This window comes from Primulina eburnea, chromosome 1 (assembly GCF_022965805.1).
Source record: "Primulina eburnea isolate SZY01 chromosome 1, ASM2296580v1, whole genome shotgun sequence".
Classification (NCBI taxonomy): domain Eukaryota; kingdom Viridiplantae; phylum Streptophyta; class Magnoliopsida; order Lamiales; family Gesneriaceae; genus Primulina; species Primulina eburnea.
This window is the reverse complement of record NC_133101.1, coordinates 53,495,682-53,515,074: the sequence shown is the minus strand read 5'-3', so window position 1 is coordinate 53,515,074 and position 19,393 is coordinate 53,495,682. Positions and strand designations below refer to the sequence as shown.

Sequence of the window (19,393 nt, the reverse complement as noted above, 5' to 3'; positions counted from 1 at the left end):
TTAGAATTGTTGAGCATCTTGAATTGCAAGTTTCGAGTTTAAATAAGAAAAAATAAGATTTTAAAATTTAAAAGCAGTGGACGTTTCATTACGGAATTTTCGTTGTACACCATTTGGGTTTCAAAAATTCACACTTAGCGGTGGAAGGCTTCTTAGAAGGTCCTGCTCGCGGAAGAAATGAATATAAAGTAACTTTATACTTTGCAACGAAAGACATTTATGCACCCTAAAATCATACAACCCAATGAAGCTATACCATTACCGTTTCAACATTGAAAAAATAAATGGTGGCAGATTACCCGCCATCCCAGGAACTCCAAGGCTTCGTTACGGGCTATTCTAAATTTAGCATGAATTTACAGTTTTCTTGGAATACATTAATTCCAAGCTAAAGTTTCGATGGTGGACATGCTCTGTCTTAACGGGCATTGTGGACCAAAGATTTAATTGCCATTGAATAGATGGAAGGTTTCGCTTTGACAGCATTTGCTTTTGGATTGTTGAGCCTTCTGTTTTGAACATCTTTACATTTTCGCAAAACAGAGTCAACCACCCGAAGGAAATCAGATACATAATAATATATCTCCGATAAGCATCCATCTTGGACTTCAAGAATCCATGTTCTTTTATTGCATGGATCAATTTCAAGTATATGGGATATAAAGCACTGAATTTCCTTTTAAAGGGTTGGTTTTCTCCTCTTAATCCTTGAATTGCAGAGAAGAAGAAATAAAGATGTCGACTAAGGTGAAGGGCCTTTTGAAAGGTCTAAGATACATTTCTCAGATATTCGGTGAGCTTTTCATGGAAAAACAACTTTTTCATTGTATAATGTATTAGTGAATAGTGAAGTGTTTGTTTCTTTGCATCTAATTTACGATGCAAAAGATGTATGGCGACCACACGGAATGAACCTTTTTTTCCTTGTTAAGTGATGGAATTGTACATATGCATTAGACTTCGCCATCTTTAGATGGGGTGGAATTTCCAAATTTTGGGATTTTTTTGGAGGGATGACAAGATATATACTATCATGAAATAGATGTTAATTTGAAGTGTTGTCCTAAAAGGAGAACTTTTTTGATGCAGAGGATGAAAAAGAGCCAGAAATGCAGATTGGCTTACCCACAGATGTAAAGCATGTAGCTCACATAGGATGGGATGGACCATCCATTGATTCACCTAGCTGGGTATTGAACAGCACTTTGACGACTTGAGAAAATGTTGCAGCCAGTCTTTTTTTTTTTTTTCCACAGCAACAACATACGTGAATTGCATGCAATAATGTAGGAGGACTGATCATTCCATATATTAAATTGGGTAATTTACTGAAAAATTCTTGCAGATGAAAGAGTTTCCATCACAAACGGGATTCCAGTCCGCACCGTTGGGCCCTCCAGGAGAACTTGGAGAGAACCCTGAAATCAAATGGGTTTCTGCAGGTTCAAATTCTTTTCATATTAATTTGCTCAAACGAAATTATAAACCAGATAATAACTGATGTTTCATTTACATAAAATATGGTGTTGTAGATTCAGGGAGAGGCAACAAATCATCGGATTCTCCACGCAAGGATCTCCCAGAGTTACCAAAATCTTCCAGGCGCCATGCCTCAGCAGAGAACAACGCAAACGACTCCCCGAGAAAGAAAGACTCTTCAACAAAATCAAGACATTCAAGAAGGCATCAGTCCAAGGATTCATCAGAAGGCGGCAGCGTTAAGTCGACTCGCCAGCTACAAGAATCAAGCCAAGGAACCAGTTCGCCCTCACGAGACCTCCCGGACATCCCCAAGAAATCGCGTAGAAAGAAGTCCAAGGAGTCTGTCAACGGTGGTGGGTCCACGAAATCAAGATCCAAAGGCTCCAACTCAAATGAACCTGATACTGGGTCCACATTACGAAATGCCAGCTTTGGGCAGAGTCCTATTCCAAGTATACATGAAGAAGAGGATGAGAGTAGATTAAAGTCTAATGGGCATTGATGTTCTGGGAGATATCCCTTGATTTTGCTCGTCATGAACTGAAGTTTTTGGCCTAGGTAGCTAGCACCTGCTCACATTTCAAGAATTTTTTTTTCAGATTGATGGTGTCTCTATAAACCAACTACGAATCATCTGTTTCTGCAAATTCTGCTATCATTCAGAGGATTAGCTTCCATAGGTGTGCGATGGAATAGAATTCAGAATACATAGTAGAAATATGTAGTATTGTCGTTTCTATTGTTATTGCCATGAATATGGCATTTTTGGCAAAGGAGTGCCTTAATTTCTGTAACAGATATTGAAATAAATTGGTCATCACTGCATAACAGATGGATATACAAGTTCACTTCGATCCAGAAATAGCTGATTTCACTAATGTAGGAGTAAATACTGTTATTCCGGATGTAGGATGAAATACCCATATTCGGAAAGTGGATAACTAGACCAAAAATGAAATCTATATTTATTTTCCACGACAAATTGATATTCATGTTTTGGATACAGTGAAGCAGTGACACCATGAACCATGGTGTATGAGGTTTTTATAATGCCTTTGGTGATGTCATAAAATAATCTATCTACCTTCACAATATATCAATAACAAAACATCACTTTTCAATGATAAATAAACATGCTAGAATCATTAATGATGAATATTATTTATAGCCCAAAAAGGATTCCTACAATCTTAAATCATATATCACTGCAAGAGACTCAAGACACATAAACAAACGAAGTAAGAACTGTGAGTGAAGTCAGGATTGATCTCTAATAGGTCTTGTTCATGCTATCTATATGAGTAGTGTTATTATCCACTCAACACATGAGTCAGTGAATAGATAAATCACGATAACTCGTTCAATCATGATGTATAGATGAATGACAATTATGCATCATTCAAGACACGTGTCATGTGTCGAATGGATGATGACATAATTTTTTGGAAGTAACAAAATTTGTGTAACCCGAATTGTCAATCTGACGTAATAATATTTTATCAAATGATTTTAGTTTTATACTTTTATTTTTTTTATTCAGTTTTTGTATTAATTTTTTTCAAGTTGAATCATTTTTGTAGGTGACATTTATTTTATTTTTGTCAGGTTAAAAATCAAATGATTAATAAAAGAATCACCGGTCGTAAAAGGCAACCATCGAAGGAATATTTGCCTTTTTTGAAAACGGGTTGTTTACGCGGGTTAACAAAGATATTAATACACACAGTATTGGGTATTCTGCCACTGAGAAAAAAAGTTGAAAAAGTTACTTGCAGAACCCTAGTCCGAGCTTGAAGACAAATGGCGATGGCAGGCTTGTATAGGCGTGTACTCCCTTCTCCTCCTGCCATTGATTTTGCTTCTTTTGAAGGCAAGGTATTTCTGTGGTGGTTTTTGTTTGTTAATACGATTGCGCTGAGCGTTGGGTTTACGCTCTGTTTAATTTACTTTTCAATTTTTGTTGTTATTGTTGAAATCAGGTCTTTATTGATTAGACATTAACTGCTATGTCATTTGAAATTATGCTTACTCAGTGAGGAGGATTAAGATGTAACTATATCATATAGTAGCCAAGAGCTGGAATTTTTCTCTACTGGGAGCGACAATAGATTAGGTAAAGAATATGGTGTTTTCAGTGAAAGGATCGAGGTTCTATTTGAGAAGCTAATAGATTTCTGGGAATAAGTTTGTTTTGGTGAATCAATCGGTAGGTTACAAGTAGCTGACATGAACGGATTATTACAAGTGGAGAAATTGATGTTTAAAACTTGAATTTTTTAGAAATCTAAGGCTGCTCATAATAATCATATTATGACTGTGTCCACGGTTTGTGATCAAAGCTAGGGACAGTCAATTTATTTAGAATGACATTATCATATATTGGGCAGTTATGGAATCAATTTAATATGTTATGATTTGATCTTTTAGCTGGTAAATTAATGTTTTTCAGAGTTATATGGATTTAAAGGTTTCCCTCAAAATTTTCTGGATAAAATCTGGAATTTTTTATCATACGATCTATTAACTGAGGTGGAAGTTCTGGGAATATTCTCCATGCTGACGTTTCTAAGATATAAGCATGAATTTATGATGACGTGTGTAAATGGTCTTCTGTATTCCTCATTTCAAGTGATGGATCTTTTTCATGGCCTGCAATGCAGAAACTCTTCTCAGAGGCCATTCACAATGGTACTATGGAAGGATTTTTCAAGCTGATTTCTTATTTTCAGACGCAATCTGAACCTGCCTATTGTGGTTTGGCCAGCCTTTCAATGGTATTGAATGCCCTTGCTATTGATCCAGGTAGAAGATGGAAAGGTAACTCATATAAGATGATGGACAGGTTTCATGCTAATTCAGTAGACATGTTTCACTATGTTAAACTTACTTAAATTAGCATCCTGCAAAGTTCTTTCGTTTTCATGGTTATATTCTTTGGTTTTCTTTTTCACCGATTTGCCCACTTTTAAATTTAATAATGCTGTCAAGCTTGGGAGTTGTGATCTTACATATTTTCTTAAATACATACTGATGTAGGCTTTTAAGATGGTGGTTTATCGTCTCGACTATTTTTTGATAGTTGAAACACAAGCGGAATAGCGGATGTATATAATGCGAGGTGTTTGTCATGGGTTTTAGGAAAAATTCCATAGATTGGAAAATGATTGCTATTTGGATCAAAGTGCAACAGTTTACCCTTCTATTTAAATCATCGTCGTGGTGTTGGAAACTTTTGAATTTTTGGAAGCTCTGCTTTTTTCTGTTTCTTGCATCCATTTACCTGCATTTTTTCCCTTAAATTATTAATTTGTTATTAGAAAGATGCAAACACCGAACATCCTTGTTGCGGTTGAAAATTTCACTTCTCCTGGGAGAATTTGGGGGACACATTAGAGAGATTGGCATTTTGCGTACAGAAGAGTTCTTTAATTGCTGGCAACATTATAAAATTATTAGCTTTAACTTTATTTCATCGTTCTCTTTCGTAAACAATTCTAAATATGTGGAAATTAACTTCTTTCTCCCTGAAATAAAGTTTGTATCACAAGCCTGTTGAGATTTAATCACAGGGCCTTGGAGATGGTTCGATGAATCGATGTTGGATTGCTGCGAGCCTCTAGAAAAGGTCAAGGATAAAGGTATTTCATTTGGGAAGGTTGTTTGCTTGGCCCATTGTGCTGGAGCTGATGTCAAAGCTTTTCGCGCAAATCAGAGCACTTTTGATGAATTTCGGAAGTATGTGATGGACTGTTCAAGTTCAGATGATTGTCATCTGATTTCATCTTATAACAGAGGAACATTTAACCAGGTGGATATTTTCTCTTCCGATCTTTTTAGTTAATCATAATAATTCAAATAAAGCTGTAGTTTTTGCTTAAGGCTTCCATATTAAAATTTTTGTTTTCTCAGATTGGCCTTTTCCTCTTGAGTTGGCTCCTGCAATCTGAATTTGAGTGTCTCATCCATTTTGTGACAAATACCATGTTTTTTGCTGCCACTTCCATACTGCTACATCTAGTGGAAGTTTATTTTTGGGCATATGTAATAATGTTTTCAAGCCTGTATGCAGTGGAAAATTAGTGTCCCTGTGTTGTAGACGGGCTTCATTAGATGTTTTGGGTAACTGTTGTATTTAAAATTCTTCTACTTTGTGGTATGCGATTGAATCTACCCAAACTAAGCAGTTATTATATGATCAACGAGTTATCATATGCATATGCTATAGTATCTTGCAAAGCTTTGCTTTAAGTCTGCGTGTTTTCAAGTTCTGAACACTGTCATTCCGATATTCCATAAAATTATCAATTTTGTATCTTTTACTCTTCAACTGATCACTTCAGGGCCTGTATATGTGATGTTAATCTGATTCTTTTTTATTGTGTCTAGGTTTAAGACATGTTCCTCGCGCTATTGACAGCCATATTGATGTCTTTAATTTTCTATACCTGTTTTTTTAACTCATAAGCCTTTTGGGAAGTAATTACAAGGCTGCAGCTATCTTTCATCTGGTATTTTGATTGATATGTTGGTTATGTGTTTGGTAAATTCCTCTTGGTTCGGTTAGGTTTTGTTATAAATTTTTTTCTTGCTGGTTTCAAGCTTCATATCATTGTAATGTGAATGAGATTTTTTGTAGACTGGGACGGGTCATTTTTCACCAATCGGGGGATATCACGCTGAACGTGATATGGCATTGATTCTAGATGTTGCACGGTTTAAATATCCTCCTCACTGGGTCCCACTTAAGCTTCTCTGGGATGCCATTAATACTATTGATGAAACAACTGGACAACAACGTGGGTATGTCTACTTGCATTTCATTGTGCATTTTGTTATGGAGAGTATATAAAGTTACCTCTAGAAAAATTCCATCTCGTGTTTTTAGTCATTTATTGATATCATTTGCCACCTTAGTGATGGATGGGTGCATAGAACCTAATGCTGGCAACCTTAACTTCCCATGAAGCCATATTTGAAAGCAATTAATGTTTCTGATGGAAGCCTTTCAGACAATTGGCAATAGTTTGCAGTTTAGCATGCATTCACTTATGTATTTGATTACAAGCCTGTAGCTCTCTGCACGTCCCCATTGACTTGAAATATGCTGTCAGGTTCATGCTCGTGTCCAGGCATCAGAGAGAACCAGCTTTGCTGTATACCCTGGTATGATCCAAATAATGCTAGTACTAACAACCTTCATAAGCAGCATTATGATTATCTATTTTCTTGTGTCTTTCAGAAGAGGTAGTCACAGGGTGAAATGATTCAGATAAAAAGAACTCTGCAAATCTCCGGTTAACTAATTCATTTGTGGTTGCGCCATTGGTTGCTTGGCGTGTTTGCTTCATGAGTTTCAAACTGATTAACGTGAATTGATTTGATGATGCCTGATGAATAATTTTTACAGCAGTTTTGTCAATTTAATCCACTGACACGTCAAGTTTCACTTAGTTGTTGCTCCAATCTACCATTGCTGTGGGTGAACAATGAATGTTTTCACTTCTAAGACTTCAATGGTCTAAATTGTTTGGTTACACCCTACCTTAGTTCCTTTAGCTTTCCGATTGTGTTTACAGTTAGATAACTGCCTTGCAGAGCTGCAAGGATGAGAGTTGGACCAGCACTGCAAAATATTTGATGGATGATGTTCCAATGCTGTTAAGTGCAAATAGTGAGAAGGATGTCAAGAATGTTCTCTCCACAGTTGTCATGTCTCTTCCTTCAAATTTTTCCGAGTTTATTAAGTGGGTTGCTGAGGTTCGCAGAAGAGAGGATGGCGATCAAGTTTTAAGTCAAGAGGAAAAAGGAAGGCTTGCTATCAAGGTGAAACGAAAGGAACCCTTTGCACACAGAGAATTGTGCTCCTTATTTAGTTGTCTGTATGGTGTTTTAATTTTCTACAATCCATATAAATTTTCAGGGAGAGGTGTTGAAACAAGTGCAAGAAACTGGCCTTTATAAGATGGTGACTGGTCTTTTATCTACCGAAAAACTTGTCTGCCAGTTTAACCAAACTTCAGATCAGCGGGATAGTTTGTCACATATTGCTGCTGCTGTTTGCTGCCAAGGGGCTGGAATTTTTGCTGGGATATCTGGTTCGTCAAGTAGGTTTTGCTGTCGGGAAACGTGTGTAAGATGTTACAGGGCTACAAATGGCGTCAAGCCTGTTACAGTAGTGTCTGGTACAGTGGTCAATGGCAATGGAGAGCATGGAGTTGATATGCTGGTGCCGTTATCTCAAACAGAGGCTAGCAGCTGCCCTTCTGGCTCATGTGTTTACTCTGGTATGCATCCAGCAAGTGATGATGTCTTGACGGCACTTTTACTAGCATTACCCCCTGAAACATGGTCTGGTATCAAAGACGAGAAGGTTTCACAGGAAATTTTTGGCTTAGTTTCGACAGATAGCCTTCCTCCACTACTTAAAGGAGAGGTATTGTGAATTTCACCTCTTCATTTTTCTACACCTCGTGGCCAAATCTTCTCAGTGGATGGCTTCTTTTGGGAAGTAGTAATAGTTTTATTTGGTCCGTTTTCCTGTTGCAGATTATGCACTTGCGAGGTCAACTACTTATGCTCAAGCGATGCAATGATAACAAGGTAGAAGAGGATCTAGGTGCTCCCCCAATTTAACTATTCTCGTTAGTTTTGTTTTTATATACTTTATATACAATTTGCCTAAAAAAGGAGTCTTCTCTGTTGGGGTGGCAAGCCCACTTGTAAATGAACATCGAGGTTGAACTTTGTTGACCTGGCAGATTTATAAATTGATAATTCTGCCCTACAGTTAAGAATGTGCTATGATAGAATGAGAGACAATAATTGATAAATATTTTCAAGACTCATATTTGATGCAAGTGATTTATTTTTAGTTCTCTTTTCTCTCATTCCGTCTGTTCCGCGTACTTTTCACTAACAAACACAAATTCATTCGTTTTTTCTCCTTAATTTTCTTCACTTTTTAATTTGTTTTTATAGCTACACAAAAACTTACTTTCGCAATTTTGAACGAATATGTTCGTTGTTTCGGGTTAAGAGTGATTATGTGAAGTTATATTTCGGCCTACTTTTGGTATTGCTTCTTACCGAGGGAACTTTGGTATTGAAAAAGACCCTTCCATTCAATATGATATTTTACTATACAAACTTTTTGGTTTAGTAATTTTCCAAATTGCCCACTTGGCTGGTTTGATAAAAACATTTTGATTATATAAAAACATGGAACTGTTGAAAATAAATGATTTGAATATTGAAAAATAATAGTTGAATATTTGAATGTTGAAAATAAGAGATGTAAAGTTAGAAATTTGTGTGTGATGATGTATGTAATGATGTATTTTATTTTGTGGATTATGTGTAATGAAACTCTATAAATAGATATCTCATTTGTGAAGAAAATTACAATTGAGTAGAGAGAAAAATATTATAAAGTGTGTATGGTAAATTTTGAGAGTTTGAGATTTTTACTTTTTACCATAAATTTTTACTTTTTCACAACACGTTATCAGCACGAAGCTCTAAAAGTCCTACATACTTTTCCAAGCTCCGAACAGAAGAAAAAGGTAACAAAAGTAATAATTTTTATTTTACTGTTATTTATTTATTGTGTATATATATTTAATATATAATATAATGTTATTATTAATAATAAAAATAAATTTTTCAAAAACTTGTTATAAATCCTGGGAGGATGTTAAGACGACATCCCACACTCCCGGCAAAGGATACGACAAGTATAAAAGCCTATAAGATTTTTAAACAAAATAAATTATGACACTCATTATAATATTATGATATGATATACATAATTATTTAAACATGTCTAATATTATATACATCATATTATTACCATAAAATTATACAAATACATACATTTATTTTTTGTACATCAACGGTGATAAACGGCAATAAACGACTAGTTTTTACCCTATAAATATCATCTCACAAACACATTCAATCACTCCAATTTTCTCTTCTTCTCTAAAAATTATTCTTCATCAAATTTTTCGAAGAAAAAAAAAGATGACTTTCTTAAGGTTATTTTTAATTATTTTGGTTATCATACTCACGAGTCTTGTATTTATCGGAGAATATCCTCTTCGTGTGTTTTCTTTATTTTTACAAATGCTTGTAGTTGTTGTTTATCCATTACTTTGTATTGCAATATTCATTAACTAATAAAATATATCGTAATTTTTTTTAGTACCACCATGTCAAATTTAACAAAGCTCGAATTTGTTGCGCTCGACATCACGGGAAAGAATTATATGCCATGGACTCTAGATGTAGAAATGCATCTTGAGTCATTGGGTCTAAGCGAGACTATTAAAGAAAATGGCATATGTACATCACAAGAAAAGGCAAGAGCCATGATATTTTTACGTCGACATCTCGACGAGGGATTAAAATGTGAATATCTGACTGAAAAAAATCCCATGGCTTTGTGGAAAGGATTGAAAGAAAGATTTGAACATATAAGGGAAGTTATACTTCCGACCGCCCGTGATGAATGGAATATGTTAAGATTCCAAGATTTTAAGAAAGTCAGTGATTATAATTCAGCGATGTATCGAATAATCTCGCAGCTAAAATTTTGTGGATATGAGATTACAGAATCTGAGATGCTTGAAAAAACATTTTCCACGTTTCATGCATCAAATATTACTCTACAGCAACAATATAGAGTACGTGGATTTGCGAGATATTTTGAGCTCATCGCCTGTCTTCTTGTGGCGGAAAAAAACAACGAGCTATTAATGAGAAATCATCAGTCTCGACCCACTGGACCAACAGCATTTCCAGAAGTAAATGCTGTAAGTAAAAATGAATTTAAACCTCGAAACCAAAATCAAATTCAAAGACAAGATTTTGGTCGAGGTCGAGGTCGTGGATGTGGACGTGGACGTGGACGTGGAATTGGTCGTGGTCGTGGACGCGGCCGTGGTTTTGAAAATAATAGAGATAGTTATTTTTATAACTCATCTCAAAAGAGCGTCCCAAACCATCCACAGAAAAGGCATAATGAGAATACAAGTGTTAATGAGAATCACTCAAAAAGATATGAAAGTTCTTGTTACAGATGTGGTACTCCAGGACATTGGTCCAAAGTTTGTCGAGCCCCTGAGTACCTTTGCAAACTTTATAAAGAATCATTAAAGGGGAAAGAAAAGGAGACCAACTTCACTGAACGCAGTGACCGTTTGAGTGATTCAACTCATTTTGATGCTGGTGATTTTATGAATGATTTCTCTGGAAATGATCAATATGTTGGTGGGATAGAAATGAACAATATTGATGCTGCAGATTTTCTCAACGATTTCTCTGAAAATGAACAATATAATGGTAGAATATAAATATACAATAATTTATTTTTCATGTATTCATAGAATAATATTTTATTGTATAATTATGATATGTGTTATATTTAAATATACTAGAACAGTGCACGTGCGTTGCACGTGGAAACGATTTTATTTGAGATAAAATTAGTTGATATAATAAATAAAATTGGAAATTATATTTTTTATAAATTCATATTAATTACATGTTTATTTTAAATAATTTACTTTTCGTTATGTAATTTTGTTTGTTATTTCTGTGTACATGTCAAGTTTAATAACAAGTACGGATATCGTCCGAAAAAACTTGATATATTACAAATCTACCTTAAAAACAATTCTTTAATTAACTTGAACAAAAACTTGAATAAATTAATAAATTAAATTGAAATTAAAATAAAAAGATGAAACAAACACAATTTAAATAATTTAAATTAAAATAATTAATAAACGACTGTTCAAATATCGGTTAATGCACTTATCAATTCTTAATCAATGATTTTGAAGGAATTCATTATTTTATCAATATGTTATGTCAAATTATATTTAACCAATTCAATAACATACAATAACCAAGTGTCCTTTTGTTATTTAATAATTGCAATTGCAACAATGAATGATGGATTTCTCTAGCTTTCATTTTTTAGTCTATGACTATCAGCATGTACTCAATCTCATATGTTGTTAGGACCGGCTAGATGTTTAGAGGGGGTGAATGAATACCTATTAAAACTTTTGGTATTATTGGTTTGAGCTAACAAAATACAATCGTTTTATCTCAACTAAGTTGAGTTACAAGTCATCAAGGTAAAATATATGCGCAGAAAAAGAATTGTGTTCAAAGTTGAATCAAATAGATACTAACACGATAATCGGTAGATCCAGTTATCCCAATGCCAAAAATATTCATGATGTTCAGTAGTTTTTCGTTGATGAAAATACTGTTAAACAACCAATTCAAGCTGATTTTGATGGAGAAAATGGAGAAGAAATGCATCATCCTTTGGAGAATGCATAATCTGTATAGTACAAGCAACAATCAATAATCAATCAACATATTTCAGTCAATGAGACAGAAAATGAACAAAGATCTCAACGATTTAGAAGAAGAGCAACATGGATGACAAATTATGAGGTAACTGGTAATAACCAAATTGAAGATTAATTTGTTCATTTTGCTCTATTTTCATATTGTGATCCAGTAGCTTTCGAAGAAGGTGTCAAAGAATCAAAATAGCAAAAGGCAATGGATGCTGAAATCACATCCATCGATAAAAATAAAACTTGGGAACTCATCGAGCTTCCAAAAGGTCAAAAAACGATGTGTGAAGTAGATTTACAAGAGTAAATTGAAAGAAAATGGAAAGCCGACAAATTCAAGGCACCGTTGGTAGCAAAATATTACAAACAAGAGTTTGGATTCGGTTATAAAGAAATATTTGCTCAGTTGCAAGACATGATACGATCAGATTGGTAATTGACTTAGTAGCACAATATTCATGGTATATATTCTATTTGGCTGTGAAATCGACGTTCTTACATGGAGACTTGGAAGAACATATATGTATCCATCAACCTCCTTGTTATATTAAGTTGGAAATGAGCATAAAGTGTATAAATTGAAAAAACTTTGTATGGGTTAAAGCAAGTCCCACGAGCTTAGTATAGTCGAATTGAGACTTATTTTTTAAGGTATGTTTTCAAAAAAGTTCATATGAGCATAAACTTTGTACAAAATTGAAGATGAAGGAAAAATCTCATTGTTTGTTTATATGTTAATGATCTTATATTCTCTGAAAACGATAGTGTCATGTTTGGAAAATTTAAGAAGTTCATGATGGTTGAGTTTGATATGTAGGATCTTGGCAAGATGCATCATTTTCTTGGTATGAAGTAGTTCAATCTACTTATGAGATTTTTATTTCACAAAAGAAACGTGTTCAAAAAGTTTTGTGCAGATTTAATATGAAGAAATGTAATTATGCAAGTACTCCCGTAGACTATGGTTTGAAGCTAACAAAAATTTGTAAAGGAAAGAAGATTGACAACACATTTTACAAGAAAATTGTTAGAAGCTTGATGTATTTGACAGCAACAATGTCGTATATTATGTATTCTTTCAGTCTCATAAGCAGATACATTGAGAATCCTACAGAAATGCATTTTTAAGTTGTTGAGAGGATTTTATGATGCCGACAACGAACACAAGAACTTGGTCTCTACTATAAGAAAGGAGAACAATCAGATTTGAAGGAGATCGAGATGATAGAAAAAGAACTTAAGGATATGATTTTTTTTCTTAGATCAAGCGGTTGTTCCATGCACTTCGAAGAAACAATCAATTGTTACTTTATCAACCATTGAAGCTAAATTTGTTGCATCAACTTCACGTGCATGTCAAGCTATTTGGTTGAGAAAAATTCTTGAAGAGCTTAAATTCAAGAATCATGATCTTTTTGCAATTTATTATGATAATAGTTCAGCCATAAAACTATCAAAGAATCTAATCCTCCATGGAAGAAGCAAGCTCATTGATGTGAAATATCAATTTTAAGTGACTTCACAAAGAATGAATTAATTGATTTCATCTATTGCAAAAGTGAAAACCAAGTAGCTGACATGTTTACCAAGTCCCTGAAACTGCCTGCATTTCATAAACTAAGGGAGCTACTTGGTATTAGCATACTACAAAACAAATTTGAGGGATGATGTTCTTATTAAGCCGATGTTTACCTTATCGGTTTAAGGGAGATATTATTGAATTGTTAAAGGTTTGTCGAAGTACTTAGTTATCTGTCTTGTCAAATAAAGTCTGTTAGTCATTGTTTACTATTAACAAAATATTACAGAAAATAATTATATTAGCATATTTGTTATTTCATGGTTTAATGGTCAAATATTGTTGCTATTTTTATGGTTTTTTTCATATGTATATTTGCCTATAAAAGGCTCATTGATGAATAAATAAAATATATAACAGAAAACAAAATTCTTCTCTTTGTTTGATTTATATTTTATCCTCTGAACCAGTAACCACAAATCTATATGTTCATTTAACTTGAAGTTTAAAAAATACAATTCGAACCATTTTTGCTTATAAAACGTATATGTTTATTTGGCTTGAAGTTTAAAAAATTAAGTTTGAACTATTTTTTGTTATGAAACATAGAAAATATACCTTTAAAAAAATTTAATAGTAGCCTACTTTTTCATGTGAAAGAATGCATAATAAAAAAATATGTAAGAAATATTAATAGCATTCAAATTTTTATTTGAAATAATGCATAGTTATATATCAACTAAATAAATAAATAAACTAAATTAAATTAAAAATATATCAATTATTAACTAATAATAGGAAAAATAATGCATAATGATGTATCAATCTATCAATTAAATAAATTAACTTTATTTAACTTGAAGTTTAAAAAATTAAGTCTGAACCTCTAACTAAAAATTAATATGTTCATTTAACTTAAATTTTAAAAAATTAAAAACATACATTAATCGTATATAAATCAATCAAATCAACAAACGTTATAACAATATTATATGAGTATGTTCATTTTAATAAGTCGGTGAAATCACAATACATTATTATTATTATTACAAAAAATAAAAAACTAAAATTATTCATATCGTGATGTCCTCACAATTATTTCAAAAACAATAAAGCACCAACATCTACAAATATTTATTTAAACTAAAATTTATATATCGAAACCATATGCAAATCAAATATTGGATCACTAAAAATGTATGGATGAGTATAAAATAAAGTTTGAACTATTTTTATTAATAAAACATATATGTTTTTTTAAACTTAAAGTTTAAAAAATTAAGTTCGAATTGTTAACAAAAAAAAAATAAAGTTTGAACTATTTTTAGGTATAAAACATATATGTTTTTTTAACTTGAAGTTTTAAAAATTAAATCCGAACAACTAACCAAAAATTTATATATTCATGTAACTTGAAACAACTAACCAAAAATTTATATATTCATGTAACTTGAAGTTTAAAAAAATTAAGTTCAAACAATTTTTTATTATAAAGCTTAGAAAATATATTGATGTGAAATAATGCATAGTAAAATAAAATGTATTAATTAAACAAATTAGGTAATTAGATAAGCAAATTGAAAAGTCACCTAAATAAATAAATAAGACATTAATTAAGTAATAGTTGGAAAAGGATAACCAAGTAAATTCACAATTGAAACTCATATATTTATAATAGTATAGATATTGCCAGTAATTTATTTCATTGCATATTTTTTTGAAGTTCAAATATGGAAAATGCTATGAGCAAAGCTGAAGTTTGCATACCCGATAGTGGTACAACACACACTATCCTCCGAGATAAAAGATATTTCTTGGAACTAAAACCAACAAAAACAACGGTGAATACAATATCAGGTCCTGTAGACTTTATTAAAGGATGTGGTAAAGCACAATTTTTGTTACCTAATGGTACAAAATTTTTGATCAATGATGCTTTATATTCACCACAATCGAAAAGAAATTTGTTGAGTTTTAATGATATATATTCCCATGGGTATGATACTCAAACAATGAATGAAAGGAATGAGAAATATATGTGTCTTATCACATATAAATCAGGAAAGAAATATGTGATTGAAAAACTACCAATGCTCCCTACTGGATTGCATTATACACATATAAGTCCCATTGAATCAAACATGGTAGTTGATAATTATTCGATATTAACCAATTGGTATGATCGATTGGGACATCCTGGTTCAACAATGATGCGAAGAATTATAGAAAATACACATGGTCATCCACTGAAAGACCAGAAGATCTTTCAGAATAATAAGTTTCAATGTAAAGCATGTTCTCTTGGAAAACTTATTATAAGACCATCACCAGTCAAAATCCAAACTGAATCACCAATGTTTCTTGAACGTATTCAGGGTGATATTTGTGGACCAATCTATCCACCATGTGGACCATTCAGATACTTTATGGTATTGATTGATGCATCCAGCAGATGGTCACATGTATGTTTATTGTCAACTCGAAATGTTGCATTTGCAAGATTACTTGCTCAAATAATAAAATTGAGGAATCAATTTCCCGATTATACAATCAAGAAAATTAGACTTGATAATGCTGGTGAATTTACTTCCCAGACTTTCAATGATTATTGTATGTCTATGGGAATCATTGTTGAGCATCCTGTTGCTCATGTACATACACATAATGGATTGACTGAATCATTGATTAAACGTCTGCAAATGATTGCTAGACCAATGATTATGAAAACAAAGCTCCCTATTTCTATATGGGGACATGCAATTTTACATGCTGCTTCATTAATTTGCATCAGACCAAGTGCATATCATAAATACTCCCCATTACAGCTTGCATTTGGTAAAGAACCAGATATTTCTCATCTGAGAATTTTTGGATGTATGGTGTATGTTCCTATTGCACCACCACAACGAAAGAAAATGAGACCTCAAAGAAAGGTTGGAATTTATATCGGTTATGATAGTCCATCAATCATTCGATATCTTGAACCTCAGACAGGAGATGTGTTCACAACACGTTTTGCTGATTGTCATTTTAATGAGGAAATCTTCCCAATGTTAAGGGGAGAACAGAAACATACCGAAAAAGAAATTACATGGTATGTATCATCATTGTTACATCTGGATCCAAGAACAAAACAATGTGAAAAAGATGTACAACAAATTGTACACTTGCAAAGAATAGCAAATCAAATACCAGATGCATTTGCAGACACAAAAGGGGTAACTAAATCATATATAAATGCTGCAAATGCCCCTGCTCGAATTGAAATTCCAAAGAAACAAATGGAAGATATTCATGATGTCATTAAACGCCTGAAGCGTGGAAGGCCAGTCGGTTCCAAGGATAAAAATCCTCGAAAAAGAAAATTCATAGAGAAACACAATGATCACAAAATAAAGAATGATGTTTCTGAAGAAACACATGATGATCATAAAATAGAGAATGGTGTTCCTGAAGAAACACATGATGATGAAAAAGTTCTGTCAGAACCAAAACTGACGAGAATCATGAAATCTCTATCAATTACATTAATACTGGAAAAATATGGAACCGAAAAGATATAGATGAAATTGATGATATATTTTCTTATAATGTGGCAATCGACATCATAAATGATAACGAAGATCATGAACCAAAATCTTTTGGTGAATGTAAAAATCGGCAGGATTGGATAAAATGGAAAGATGCCATCCAGGTTGAATTAGATTCCCTAAATAAACGTAATGTTTTTGGACCTATAGTCCTTACACCTGAAGGTGTAAAACCTGTTGGATACAAATGGGTTTTTATTCGAAAGCGAAATGAGAAAAATGAAATAGTAAGATATAAAGCTCGACTTGTTGCACAAGGTTTTTCTCAAAGGCCTGGAATTGATTATGAAGAAACGTATTCTCCTGTGATGGATGCAATTACGTTTCTGTATTTGATTAGCTTGGCGGTATCTCAAAATTTAGAAATGCGTCTTATGGATGTTGTTACAGCTTACTTATATGGATCACTTGATAGTAATATATATATGAAAATCCCTAAAGGATTTAAGATGCCTGAAGCACAAAGTTCAAAACCCAGAGAATGTTATTCTGTGAAATTACAAAGATCATTATATGGGTTAAAGCAATCAGGTCGAATGTGGTATAATCGACTAAGTGATCACTTGATGAAAAAAGGATATGTAAATAATTCAATATGCCCTTGTGTTTTCATTAAGAAAACAATATCCGGATGCGTAATTATTGCTGTATATGTTGATGATTTAAACATCATTGGAACGAATAAGGAAATTCAAGAATTTGTGTCATACTTGAAGGAAGAATTTGAAATGAAAGATCTTGAAAAAATCAAGTATTGTCTGGGTTTACAAATTGAACAAAAAGAATGTGGAATGTTTGTTCACCAGACAAATTATACAGAAAAGATCCTTAAACGTTTTAATATGGATAAAGCAAATCCTTTAAGTACTCCAATGGTTGTTAGATCATTAAACATAGAAAAGGATCCATTCCGTCCATGTGAAGATGATGAAGATATTCTTGGTCCAGAAGTACCATATCTAAGTGCTATCGGTGCCCTTATGTACCTTACAAATTGTACAAGCCCTGATATATCTTTTGACGTGAATCTGTTGGCAAGATTTAGCACATATCCAACAAAGAGACACTGGAACGGAATTAAACATATATTCCGTTATCTACGAGGAACGACAGACTTGAGACTTTTGTATTCAAAAGATGCTAATCCAAGTATAATTGGTTATGCTGATGCTGGATACTTATCTGATCCACACAAGGCTCGTTCCCAAACTGGATATGTATTTACTCGTGGAGGCACTGCAATATCTTGGCGTTCACAGAAACAAACGCTCGTAACAACTTCATCAAATCATGCCGAGATTATTGCACTACATGAAGCAAGTCGTGAATGTGTGTGGTTAAAATCAATGACCCAACATATCCAAATTTCATGCGGATTATCATTCGATGAGAAGCCTGTGATACTATATGAAGATAATGCTGCATGTGTTGCTCAAATGAAAGAAGGATACATAAAAAGCGACAGAACTAAACATATTCCTCCTAAGTTCTTCGCATTCACCAAGGAGCTTGAGAAGAATAAATGTATTGATGTTCGTCACATTCAATCAAGTGAAAACTCATCAGATCTCTTCACAAAGGCACTTCCTACGTCAATATTCAGAAAGCACATATATAATATTGGGATGCGCAATCTACGAAATTTGTGAAGAATTGTTCATGTCAACATCAGGGGGAGTTTACGTGACTGCACTCTTTTTCCCTTACTATGGTTTTTATCCCAATAGGTTTTTCCAAGTAAGGTTTTTAACGAGACAGTACAAAACACGTAATGAAGACATCATCGTATCATGATCATCATCACAAGGGGGAGTGTTGAAAATAAATGATTTGAATATTGAAAAGTAATATTTGAATATTTGAATGTTGAAAATAAGAGTTGTAAAGTTAGAAATTTGTATGTGATGATATAGGTAATGATGTATTTTATTTTTTGGATTATGTGTAATGAAACTCTATAAATAGATCTCTCATTTGTGAAGAAAATTACAATTGAGTAGAGAGAAAAATATTATAAAGTGTGTAGTTTGGTAAATTTTGAGAGTTTGAGATTTTTACTTTTTACCATAAATTTTTACTTTTTCACAACAGGAACAAAATTTTCAATTGAAATTAATTTTTATTCAATTGAAATATAGAACAAAGTTATAGGGCATACGTGTATATTAACTGATTAATATATGAAATATTACTACTGTTTTAGTAAAATTGTAATTTGTATGTGTAATATTAGGTAAAGCAGTTTCACTAACTCGTCTCTGAATTTATTACTTGTATAAATATTCTCAGTAATTTATCATTTTGTGGTTGCAGGGAAAAACCAGAAACAAGCAATTTATAATGATCTTGCCTCACTATCAATTTATTCATTATACATTCACCCGTTATTCTGGATAGAATTTAGAACACGAATATCACGTAAA

General features: G+C 33.0%; 2 protein-coding genes across 3 annotated transcripts; both read left to right on the top strand.

The window, feature by feature from the left end:
• Window positions 1-475: 475 nt before the first annotated feature.
• LOC140812511 (CRIB domain-containing protein RIC6-like) lies at window positions 476-2,333 on the top strand. Its single transcript, XM_073170794.1, has 4 exons — window positions 476-793; window positions 1,090-1,190; window positions 1,346-1,442; window positions 1,533-2,333. Exons 1-4 carry the CDS (start codon window positions 736-738, stop codon window positions 1,982-1,984), a joined length of 708 nt encoding a protein of 235 aa, XP_073026895.1. The 5' UTR covers window positions 476-735; the 3' UTR covers window positions 1,985-2,333.
• Window positions 2,334-3,126: 793 nt separating this feature from the next.
• LOC140831101 (glutathione gamma-glutamylcysteinyltransferase 1-like) lies at window positions 3,127-8,369 on the top strand. 2 transcript variants are annotated; one of them, XM_073194876.1, is made up of 8 exons: window positions 3,127-3,357; window positions 4,143-4,299; window positions 5,052-5,290; window positions 6,119-6,282; window positions 6,594-6,645; window positions 7,078-7,305; window positions 7,403-7,915; window positions 8,029-8,369. In XM_073194876.1, exons 1-8 carry the CDS (start codon window positions 3,283-3,285, stop codon window positions 8,113-8,115), a joined length of 1,515 nt encoding a protein of 504 aa, XP_073050977.1. In that variant the 5' UTR covers window positions 3,127-3,282; the 3' UTR covers window positions 8,116-8,369. The 2 variants fall into 2 exon arrangements, with proteins under 2 accessions (XP_073050977.1, XP_073050984.1); XM_073194883.1 differs by having other exon boundaries at window positions 3,196-3,352.
• The last annotated feature ends 11,024 nt before the right edge of the window (window positions 8,370-19,393 follow it).